General features: G+C 37.3%; 1 protein-coding gene across 1 annotated transcript in view; it reads right to left on the bottom strand.

Annotated features, from left to right (window-relative positions):
• The window catches only part of NNT (nicotinamide nucleotide transhydrogenase), a 41,882-nt gene that overhangs the window by 16,935 nt on the left and 12,901 nt on the right, over window positions 1-12,046 (bottom strand). Inside the window, exons 8-16 of the mRNA XM_066181118.1 lie at window positions 11,095-11,228; window positions 9,177-9,368; window positions 8,128-8,281; window positions 7,061-7,222; window positions 6,189-6,299; window positions 5,221-5,366; window positions 3,547-3,742; window positions 2,699-2,932; window positions 666-826 (exon numbers count right to left, since the gene is read on the bottom strand). Coding sequence (XP_066037215.1) covers window positions 666-826; window positions 2,699-2,932; window positions 3,547-3,742; window positions 5,221-5,366; window positions 6,189-6,299; window positions 7,061-7,222; window positions 8,128-8,281; window positions 9,177-9,368; window positions 11,095-11,228 — 1,490 coding nt within the window. The remainder of the gene's footprint in view (window positions 1-665; window positions 827-2,698; window positions 2,933-3,546; window positions 3,743-5,220; window positions 5,367-6,188; window positions 6,300-7,060; window positions 7,223-8,127; window positions 8,282-9,176; window positions 9,369-11,094; window positions 11,229-12,046) is intronic.

Genomic DNA, 12,046 nt, shown 5'->3' with positions numbered 1-12,046 from the left:
TAGATCCTATTCAGGTATTTTCAGTGCAGGTATTCAGGTTGTGGTCTGAGGATTGGACTTACCAAATCTGGCTTTTCAGAGAGGACAGAAATGTACGCCACCATACCCATGCTCTGCTTAGACACTTATTCTTTAACTTGCAAAATTATCCTACCAGCTCCATGGAACTGTTCATACCATTAAGACATTCATATTGAGCAGTGTATGCAATACTCAGTTTACAAAATGGCAATATTCAAGGTAAATGTTGCAACACTGGTGTACACTGGTTTGAGCGAATGGGGGAAGTTACACATGACATGTCAGAAGTCATCTTAAGAAGTTATCATAATAATCTGTAGATCCAGAGCTCTTTGAACTATTTTAGGGATTAACTTCCCAAAAAGTCTTCTGAAATATCACTTTGTCATTAAAAAAAACTTCATTAATCAACAGCTGCAAAAAGTAATTATAAAAATGCATGCCAGTTCTCTGGAACAGTTCTTGGTGACAGCTAGATCTAGAAAAGTCAGTTGCTACTTGCTACTGCAAGTTGCCACACAGGCAGGCACCATGTCCACTGTGACTCAGGATGGTAAAACATAATCCATAAAGAGGAGACTTGCAAAACTGGAGAATAAAGTCCTTGTGTAACTTGTTTCACTTTCTACAATTCCTCAACTTACCATTATGGCTGAGAGTGCTGATACAGAACCCAGGCAAGTAATTCCTGTGGTGTAAGAAGGATCAATCATGTAGGGAACCATCCCACCAATGCTGGCAGCCAGCAGTCCTGCATTCAATGCATGTCGACCAGGCAAGAGCAGAGGCGCAGAATTCAGGATACCTACAATCAAATGCATTTTCAGACATGAACATGTGCATTCAGGGAAGCCTGTTTCTTACTTTCAGAGAAGGCTGAATAACTCAGCAAAAGAAAAATTACAAAACAGAAAAAGGGAGGCGCAGAAGATAAAACAAGTTAGTTGAAACTGAGATCTTCTGCTGACTCAGAATTGCAACACATTCAAACTTCCTCTAGATTCTCAAACACTCTTGTTTAACTCTGTTTACTTCCTAATTTCAGAAAGTGCTCCAGAATAATCAGAAAGATCTCTTTTCCTTTTGAAAAGCCTTTTTACTTTTCCTGCAACAAAGTCCTTTAACTTTGTCTCCGGGTCTTTGTATGTTGAATATGACACACAGTAGAAAGAAGCTTTTAGCTGGAACTTCTCCACAAGGATTATCTCAGGCTCTCAAAAACTGTGTGCTTAGAAAACTATGACTAGACAGATAACACCAAGTACGAAACACTCCTGCTTTCCTGCATTAGTTTCACAACTACCGTCAGTCACACGGAACTCCCACAGCTTCCCACATCTGCAGAAACTTGAGGGGTGAAAGGGGGTTCAGTATTTGTGTGATTCAGTTTAAAAAGACAGTCACATTTATTTCATGCTAGGATTTGGTTCTTTTCAAACCACATGACAAAGGGTTGAAACAATGTAAGTTTCCCTGTAATTACTTACATCAGAAATAACAGTGTCTTATTCAAATTTAGCTGAATTCAAGGGAAAGAATGAACTGATGGTCTCAGGCAAGGGTGTCAAAATATGTGACTTACTACCCTTTTCCATATCATAGGATCAGTAGTTCACTAGTATAGACAAGCTTACGAGCTTCACATTTCATATCATGATGATATGAAAATGCAAGGGAGAAAAAAGTAAACAGAAATAGGAGAGCAGGCTCAAACAGGCAGAGAAGTTCACCAGGGACATGCGCACAAATCACTGAGGCATTACAATGGAGACAGAAAAAATAATCGAAAAGAATTAAATTAATAATTACTTAGCAGAGATACATCAGAAATACATACTAAGGACAAATCCTTCAAAAGATTATTAGAGAAGACAGCTTTCCATCCTTGCCATATTTCCTCCTTCAATGGCTGGTCTCACAAACACTGAAGAAAGCAAACAGATGTTTCCCAAAGGAACTATTGCAAAGTTAACAACAGGATTAGTAACAGGAAGCTCTTAGCCTGAAATTCTTAGTACAAGTATTACCTCAGCTTCTCAAAAGCTGTATGCTTACGAAACCAAAAATAAATGCAAAAAAGAAACCTTCACATGCATAAGAATCAGGAATTAGTGAGTATTTAACTTAGAAAGCATATTTGCTAGAACAGCAAGAGGCTTGGAGCATGATGTTTGAGCTGTAGATAAATAGACAGTGAACTGAATGGTTTAAAAGTGAGGCAGCCTCAATACTGCAAGCTTCCTACCTCAATGAAGATTACAGTGTTAAGAACAAAATCCTAGTAGTCTCACTAGTGCTTACTTAACCCAGCAACATCAGAGTTTCAATTAAAATATCTGCTCAGAAATACAAAGTTGCAATCATACAAGTACAATAAAATCAGTTCAAGAAAAAGCACCAGGTAGTGTCTTAACAACAAAGCAAAACTTATTTCTAGACAAGATGAATAGTAGCCATATGCCCAAGCACTGAAGACAACCTTTCATAACTAAAGCTGTACACAAATCCACAGAGTTAGAAACAAAAAAGTACACTAGTAAAAATTAAACATATAAACTTTTACCTGGTGCTAAATACAATGTTTCTTTCCAATTACACAACAGCCTAAAAGTAGAGCTAAACTCTGAGGGAAGAAAAACCCTTTACCAAATATTTAATTCTGAATAGAAGGTCTCACCTTGCAGTTTTCCATATGCAACAAGAGAGCCACTGAAAGTCACTCCACCAATGTATGTGCCAAGATATGCCACAATCTTGGTGAGGTTTGCAGCAGGATCAGTGGCGAAGTGAGGATATTCAATCATGTACTCTGCTATACAGGTGAGCACAGCAGCCAAACCTACCAAACTGTGGAAAGCAGCTACTAGCTGAGGCAGATCTGTAATCTGGATGCGTTTAGCAATTGTCAGACCTATTGAGAGTTGAAGACAGAAGAAAAGTCTTAGAGAGTCTTAGAGAGTCTTAGAGAACACAACCAACCTATTCAGCTAGAAATTAGTACAGGATGGTTCAGTGTGTAATGATTACACACACACAAGCAAGCCTGTTCCAACTAGAAATTGATATGGCATTGAACTGAAGGCTGCACATGTGTATTTTGTGCAAGGGGGACATCATGAAAAATAAGATCAAAGCATATCATGTGCTAAGCTTCACTAAATAGTGAGAAATTAATTGTTTTCTGTGACACAGGCACAGTGTGAAAGAGGGAATTTGGCAGTATTCAGTCAGGAACTGCACAGAAGTATGAAGCTGGGCAAGATCATTTACCTCTGGACACAGTTTCCCTATCAGAGATGATGTGCTCCCGCTTTTCCACCAGTCAGCCCATTCTTTATCACATTCTGAGGCATTAATAAAAGCCCTGAAAGTTGTGATATTTTGTTCACACATTTGCAAAATAATTTTGCACAAGCATGAATGTCAGTTAGACAATTCACCTGCAAGCTATACAGTATTTCATGTACATACAGGTTGCATACATGCATGCATGGAACACAGACTGTTAGTTCATCATACACATACCTATGGTCCCACCAAGTGCCATTGCTCCTGACATCTGTGCCAACAGTTCAGGTGAGGGATTAAGGCTTCCAAGAGTTGCAGCTAAACCTCCTGCAACACCAATCATACCCAAAGCATTTCCAAGACGAGCTGTTCCTTGGGCAGACAAACCAGCCAGGGCACCAACACAGCACAGACCTGAGCCCAGATACATCACCTTTAAAATAAGAAAACTGTCAGTATAAAGTAGTGGCAAATTGCATTGATACACAATTATTGATTATTACACAAAAGAGCTGATTTTTCCAGAATGTGTTTAAGACACAATTCTCAATTGAAGTTGAGAAACTGTCATACAGGATGTGTTTTTGACCAGTTAAAATGTGATACCTATAAACCTTCTCCCCCACTTGATAATCTCTGTTTATCTGCAGAATGAATATTAACTAGAGCCAAACGAATTCTCCTCATCAGTTCAAATGCAATCTTTCGTTTAGCACAAAGTCAAAGCTAAATGGCCCTGTTCATGATAGGATTAGTTTCCGAATTTGTTTATGGCAAATTTGGACTAAGAAATAGTTTAGATAGGTCTGAACTACCAGCAATAAAGCACCCCAAAAAAGACACTGGAGCAAGTCCAGAGAAAGACAACAGAGCTGGTGAAGCACCTGGAGCACAAGCCTCATGAGGAAGGAGTTGGGGGTGTTCAGTCTGGAGAATAAAAAGCTCCCCGGAGACTTTATCACTCTCTATAATGCCTCAAAAAGAGGTTCCAGCCAGCTGGGAAATTGGTCTAATCTCCCAGTTAACAAGTGAGAGGGCAAGAGGAAATGGCCTCAAGTTGCTCATGGGGAAGGTTATATTAGATATTAGGACATTTTTCTTTCAGGAAAAGCATGGCTGAACTTTAGGATAGGCTGCCTAGGAAAATGGTGGAGTCACCATCCCTTGAAGTGTTCAAAAAAACTTGTGGATGTGGTACTTGAGGACATCGTCTAGTGGTGACCATGTCGTGAAACCCCAACACCATGGTGGTGGTGCAAGTCTGACAGCTGGACTTAATGATCTTAAAGGTCTTTTCCTACATTAATGATTCTGTGGCATTCTAATACTTTTGTTTGTAAAAAGTAAAAACAAACTTACATGAACTGAACTATAAATGTCCAGGTAACTGAAAAAACACAAATACATTACAAGCACCTGCCATAACAGTATGTTTGGATTCACTTTTTCGAAATGTACAAGGCAATACAGATTGATTTTTCTTACTATTCAAAAAAATTGCAAACAAAAGTTTACTATAAAAGGTGCTATAGGTAAAATCCCTGTACATCCCGCTGTGCTGAAAACTGGTCTCATCTCTTTTAACTGTCATGCCAAGTTGAACTTTCAGAAACACTTAAAACAAAGACAGATTTCTGTAGTTATTGTATTATTTAGACTGTAATTTAGGAAAGCAGTCCAACAAATAAAAGCACCTGCATTATGTTAACACAAAACCAAACAACAACAGAACTTTTAAAGTATGTTAGCTATGTGACTAAGCTTACAATCAATCAGCTTCAGATTGGCCTTGTGGGAGCGTGCAGCTGATGGAAAGACCATAGATTATTTGTTATTTACTCCTCAACAGAACTGGCATGAAGAAACATAACACTGAGCATTGGGCTAAGAGCCATAAAGTTATTTTCTTACTTGTTCAATGTTATAGCCACCACTGAGAGCAGCTGCATAGCCTCCTACAAATACACCACCAGGGAGCAGGTACAAGTAGTTGTACTCAGGAGGGTCTGTGGGACGTTTGAACATATCCAGCATTCTCTGTGTAACTAAAAAGCCACCTGGACAAAGTAAAGGAGCAATCTTAAAAAAATAAAACCTGAAATCAAGCACATGCCAAGATATAAGAGAAATATTTAGTAATAACATATTACCACACAATTCAGCAACCAATAAAGCTAGGAACCTAGAAAACCACCAGAAAACAAAGGTATAATCAGGGTTATATCTTGCTGTCTCTTTTAGCCTTTGGAAGAAATTCAAAAGAAAGGGAGGACTTGCTCTGGCTCCATACTCTACACTTACTGTAGGATACAGTTTAGTTTATTTATGACTGTGTTCTTTACCCCACCTACTCTAGCAAAAGCAGTATTTCTAAGTGACACTGCTCACTTTCTTGTCTTTTTTATTATTGAAGCTGAAACTTCTAAAGCTCAAGGAAACAGAATTTTGTTCTATGCCACTAGTATATATTTCAAGTAGGAAAATTAATACAAGTACAAATCCTCTACAACTACCCTCTTGGATTATAAAAAAAAATATATTGTATATAATCATCACCCAAAGAATACTGTGAAAGGAAAATACACATTTAAGTATTTCCTAAGAAAGGTTACTTCACAGGGTAAGCAAAATACCAACAATAACTACTGTGAAAATTGGAGGTGTGATAGTTTTTATTAATAAACTTTATTTAATAATTATTAATTAATAAATAAAATTTAATAATTAAATTTTATTAATAAAATTTATTTTATTAATAAATGCTCTCAGATTCTATTCTCAGACTAGTATTTCTGGAATTATACAATTAAATAGCTAGAAGACATTTAAAAATTACAGTAGTACTTGAAGTTCCTTGGGAGAAAACCTAACATTCATACCTGCAATATTGACTGAAGATATAAAGGCTGAAAGCACTGCTAGGCTTTGGGCAATGTTGCCAGGGAGATAGTGTCCTCCCATCAGTACCAGACCACCAACTGCAGTCAGACCTATTTAGAAGAGAAAAAAGTGTTACTGAAAAAGGTTACTGTGTAACCTTAGGCTCTATACCTATAAGAAGTTTACTTTCAACTGTTGGACAAATACCAGACAACTCAAATTTTGACCCCTACTTTACACATACGGGAAGACTACCACCGTCTTTTTCAGGAATACAAACATGTTTCAAAAGAAAAAAAAAAATTGTATATGAATGTCGTTTTGAAGAACACTGTGCCTCAAGCACAGAGTTACCCAAGTAGTTGTTCAATGAAAGAAACTTAGCTTTTAACAACCAAAGTACATCATTTGTGACCTGCCACATATAACCAAACACAGATATATAAAATCTTATTTATAAGAATTATGAATCTTATGGGTTTTTAAGGATTTCTTTTCTTTTTCTCCCTCTCTCAAAACACATACTTTGAAGAGATGGATAAAAGAATGTAAAAAAAGGAAAGGTAAGTTATTTTCAGGGCAATCTTTTGGAGAGATGGGAGGAAAGATGTGGACCATGAAAGGAGACAGCAGCAATCCAAATAAAACAAACTTTTAAGCAAAAAGTGAAAAAAATTACCTATGAAAATTAAAAGGATACAGCATCACATTTGCCTTTCTTTTGAAAAAATCATACTCTCAGAAATACAATGTTTCAAGCATCCTTGCTATTTATGAAAGTAAACTCAATATGCACAGCAGTACTAATTCAGGTAAAAGAATAGTGCCTACTTCCAAGTAGAAAACAAGCAGCTGTGTGACAGACACTTACCCGAGATAGCATTAGTCACAGACATGAGTGGGGAGTGCAGAGCAGGAGTCACACCCCACACGGTGTGGTACCCTACTATTCCAGAGAGGCCAAATGTTGTCACCATTTGTGTGAAAGCAGCATTAGGGGCTACAATGCCCAGCCCTAACATACCAGCTAAACCTAGAAGGAAAGCACAGGAAAACTTTGTAACTTTTCAATGACTTCTTACATTTAAACTGTATACAGCATGGGCCTAGTACTGACACAAAAGAAAAATGGAGTTCTCTGCATGGACTAGTTTCAAAATCAGGGAGATCATTTTGTCAAATGATACAAATACACAAAGTTCTTTCAGTACTAGTGTTTCTTTTGTAACAGAAGATAAAGTCATAAATATAATCCACACATATTTGTTACACATGCACACAATGCAGCAAAGATAGGTTTCTACATCAACACTGAATCCTGTCATTCTCCTGTTTTACAGAAAAATGTAGAAGTCACAATTATGTTGAGATATTACTTGGACGTATCAAAGCATATGTATGAAGAACAGGGATTAAAATTAAGACTACTGAATTCATTAATTACTTCATGCAGAAGTTCTGACGCACTGGGAGTAAAAAATGAAATGAAGAGCCAATAATTATTTGTCAAAGCAAATGTCCTATTTCCAATACTTCAGTAGATTGAGGTTATTTAAGTCTCCCACAATACAGTAAAATCTGAAGAAAGCAAAAACATTGAAGAGATCCTGCTGCAAAGTATGAGCACCATCCTAGGAGGAATCCTTCAGAATTATAAGCATTTTACTAATATTTAAGTAGAGCCAAACACACATATATGCACAGAGAATGAATCAGCACCTGTTGAAATGTCAATACTTTCAGTAAAATTTCAGAAGTTTTGTTTTTCCCTCTCAAGCAATTGTTACCCCACACTGATTTTGCACCAGGATACACCAGCCAGTCAACTGCTCTCCCAAACAGTTATTCAATTGAATGAGCAAGATGATGGGTCATTCAAAAGTATTAACCAAATAAGAAGCACACTACACTGATTCCCCAGCTATGGAAGCTGCCTACCTGCTGTGTATGCAGATGCTGTAGTCATGGTTTTTCTAAAAGGTGTAATAGTAGCTGCTTTTTCTGCTTCCAGCTCTGCTACAGTCTTCTGCTTCACTGGTGCTCCTTGAGGAATGTTGTTTGGTGGAGGTGCTGGGAAAATCACTTTGCCATCCTGACAAGAGATATTTACAGTTATGCCTGACATGGCAGATGCTTAGTGCTTAGAGAAGCCTTTTCTTCTTAATCCTGCAATTCGGGCAAGTGCTAACATCCTACAGGCATGCCCAGGAACAGGCTTTTTTTCTGCATCAGCAGAAGTTTGCAAGGCATGACCAAGTTAATCATACTGGTTTACACATCCTTCAGAAAAGATCTGATACTAGTGTCCAAGAGCACCTGGTGAAGATATGATCCTTAAGTGAAAAACACTTATGCAAAATAGAACAAAGCCTTGGAAATAACAAAATCTGCTACAAATGCGAACTGTAAACACAGCCTTTCCACACCTCAGATAGGAACCAAGGATGATAATCCCGCATTTCTTGTTATTCTTCAGGCCTCTGAGGAGCTATAAACACTGAGCTGTACACACCACTTGAACGGTCTGGGAGAGCTGAAGTCTGTGCCCTGAGGTTTTATTTTATTATTTTCTGATAAAGCTTTAAGTATTCTGCATATTCTAGTTTCACTACTTTTTTCCTCTTACTATAAAAGGAACACCTGGGGGTATTTTTAGGAAAGGAAGAATGTTTTTCTGGAAGAATGTTTCAGTCTGGTAAAGCCTCAAATACATTTTAAATAGCTATGCTTTTATCACATGAAACACCCAAACGTTATCTTTTTCCTATTTTCCATTAGTAAACACATTAAGTTCAGCCTTGACAAGAAGACAAGACTAAAAAAAGAGGAATTTTCAGCTGAATAAACACACAATTACCCACACGTTCAACCAAGCCACCTCTGAAGTCTCTTGACATGCAGCATCTCTGAGCACATTTTGAAGAGACAGAAATGATGAATGTTAGGTCTGTAGTCACAAATTAAGAAGAGAGTATTTACTGGCTTACCTTCATTACTACAGTTCCTCTAATAACATGATCCAGAGTCCCATAGTCAAAGTTATCTTTTGGATCAAAGTAGAAGTTCTCTTTGTCAGGACTAATAGCCTTAAGAAGTTTGATAATATTATTAGAATATAGGGTACTGGCCTGAGTAGACATTCTGCTAGGCAGATCTGTGTAGCCAATGTGTGTAACACCCTGAAAAAAAATCCAAGTAAAATAAGAAGGATATGTACAATCTCTGAAAAAGCATCATCTCTTCCAGTATATCCGTCTGGAAATATATATCCAAACTGTTTCACCTATCTTTGTTTATAACCCCAACTGAATTGACTACCTGCAGCTCTGACACTACTAAGTTAGGGACAGATCACTCAGAACAGCTACAGAATCCATCATGATCAAATCCAGCATCTTAAATTCTATTAGCAACAAAACTTCACAAAAAGGAAGACATATTGGTGCAAGAGCTTGTCTTCTCCAAATCCTACATTCTCTCAGAACCTAACTTCTTTAAGCAATCAGGTAGCAGATTAATTTGCCTAATGCTTAGCATCTTCTCAGTTTTTCTGAAAGGCAAGCACTGGAGACAACTTTCTGTATGCCAGTGGCGAGAACGGAGCTCCCTCAGAGCTGTGCAAGTAATACACCTGAGTTCCTATGTATGTAAAAATGTAACCTAATATATCCTCACTGCTTAAAGAACTAATGAGAACTAAAGGATATCAGGCTTTATGAAGGAATGGGAAGCTGAGGCTGGCATACACTCTTGGTGTACAAAAGCAGGCCTGCATTAAAACACTGCTCCCACAACTTACAGCTAAGATCCATGCATGCTTCCACAACTCTAACTTCTTAATGCAATGCTCTGGCACAATCCTAATAGTTGTGCACCACTGCTATTTTCCATAGCACAGAGCCAATACACTATATCCAGGGGTAATACTCTGACTAAAAGCGTTCCCGAAAAACTTTTCATGCAAGTATCTGCTCACTTCTCTTCTACACTCTCTAGTTTCAGGTTTTAAGCAATGACATCAAAAGCCCTAGAAAGCCACAAAGACAAATGCAACATGTGATTCCTTGAGATATACAAACAGAATTCTGCTTATGTCAATGACCGCCATGGAGTAGTGTCCTACAGGCTTCCCAGATAAAGGTATTATATCCTTGCATTACCAAATTACAGCCTAGGAAATCTGCTATTATAAATCTCATCACCCAGATTTCTGTAACTGTTAGCAGACTTCCCATAAGTACCAAAAACAAAACCTAAATAGCAGAAAGACAAGTTCTCAACTGAGCAAAGGAACACTGGAGCACAACCAAAGTAGTTCGGTCCAGACCAGCTTATGCTACATCTCCTTTGGGTTCCAAGTGCTTTGGCTACTCTATGGGAGACACACTCATGTTGTTGAAGACAAAGACAAGCAAAGCCAGCATCCTCCTGAAGCTGAAATACCACTGAGTAAGCCAGAGACTTTGTATTGAAGTAATCACAGAGAGTCTGGACCTCCTTAGCTTCATCTATGATAGAGAATGTTAATCTCCAGTCACAGGAAGTGATAAGCAAATCAAAGAACTACTGCTGTGTTTTTTAGATAGACCAAGAAATAGACATCAAATCCCAACTTCAACTCTGAAGAGACAAACACTGGACTTGGAAATTTAAGTAGCAAGAATTCCCCCATTAATTGTAGTATCCATTGACCACCAAATTAACACTATACAAAGGTGTTAGTTCTTTAAAAATAATCAAATTGATGCATATAAATAGTGACCAAGTGTAAATCTAAAGGATAACTTCAGCCCAAAGCAGCTGAAAGGCTGTTGAAAATTCAGCTGCTTATTTTCAGCATACAGTTTACAAAACACCATGGAAGTTCAGGTAAACTGAGAATTAATGGCAGATTAAAATGCTTACCTTATGAACATACATTTCTCCAGGCTTTGTAGTTTCTATATTTCCCCCTGCTTCTGCAGCTAAATCCACAACAACTGAACCTTCCTTCATTGATTCAATCATATCTTTCTTAAACAGGATTGGAGCTTTTTTGCCTGACAAAACAAGGCACATCAAATAAAACACAAGAGAGAGCTTTCTATCTCTTGGGTTTAGGAAATTACTTTTCCTCTTTGCTCTATATATAAGCTTAATTTTGTAAGCAAAATTTTCAAGTAATCGGTAACTAGGATAAAAAAAAACATAAGGTTTTGGTTGTTTTTTTTTATAAAGACAGAAGAGGTGCTAGAACATCCTGCTCCAAAAGCGTACAAGAAAGTTATGCATGGCAGTCTACAAAAGGTAAGTCCAATTCTGCCAGCAAACTGACAGCCTTAATATCCAATCTTACAATTCCAGTCATAATCAAAAGAAAAAAGAAAACAAAAACAAAAACAAATACAAATACAGTGTAAATTATTAAAATACAAGATTTAATACAATATCTTGTATTTAAATACAAGATGTTGTGCAACACAAAGCATTAAAATCTAAGTTCTTGCTTACTATGTTTCAATTACAAAAGACAGTACTGTTTGGATCAGACTTGATCCACTGCAAAGTTGTATAGCAGGAGTAGCAGTGATGCAATAGATATGCAGATATGCAAGAGAATTATATATTCTTACTCTATTACTATCTACTCCTTTTTTTAGTAAGAAAAACATAATGGTACTTGAGTCATACTGATAGTCTATGAAAACAAAAGTTTTCAAAAGTTAAAAAAAAAAGGACGCACTTTAAAACCAGGCCTTTATCATAGAAGTGTAAAAGTTCATGCTCACACAGACATAATTCACTAATCCCTCTGTTTTCATGCAGATGCAACTTAAAAACATGACAACTTGCCTAGAATTGAAAACTAGCACTTTTC

Source organism: Chamaea fasciata, unplaced genomic scaffold (genome assembly GCF_029207755.1).
Source record: "Chamaea fasciata isolate MVZ Bird 193981 ecotype frontalis unplaced genomic scaffold, bChaFas1.0.hap1 SCAF_4, whole genome shotgun sequence".
In the NCBI taxonomy this organism is placed as follows: domain Eukaryota; kingdom Metazoa; phylum Chordata; class Aves; order Passeriformes; family Sylviidae; genus Chamaea; species Chamaea fasciata.
This window is presented reverse-complemented; position numbering and strand designations above follow the sequence as displayed.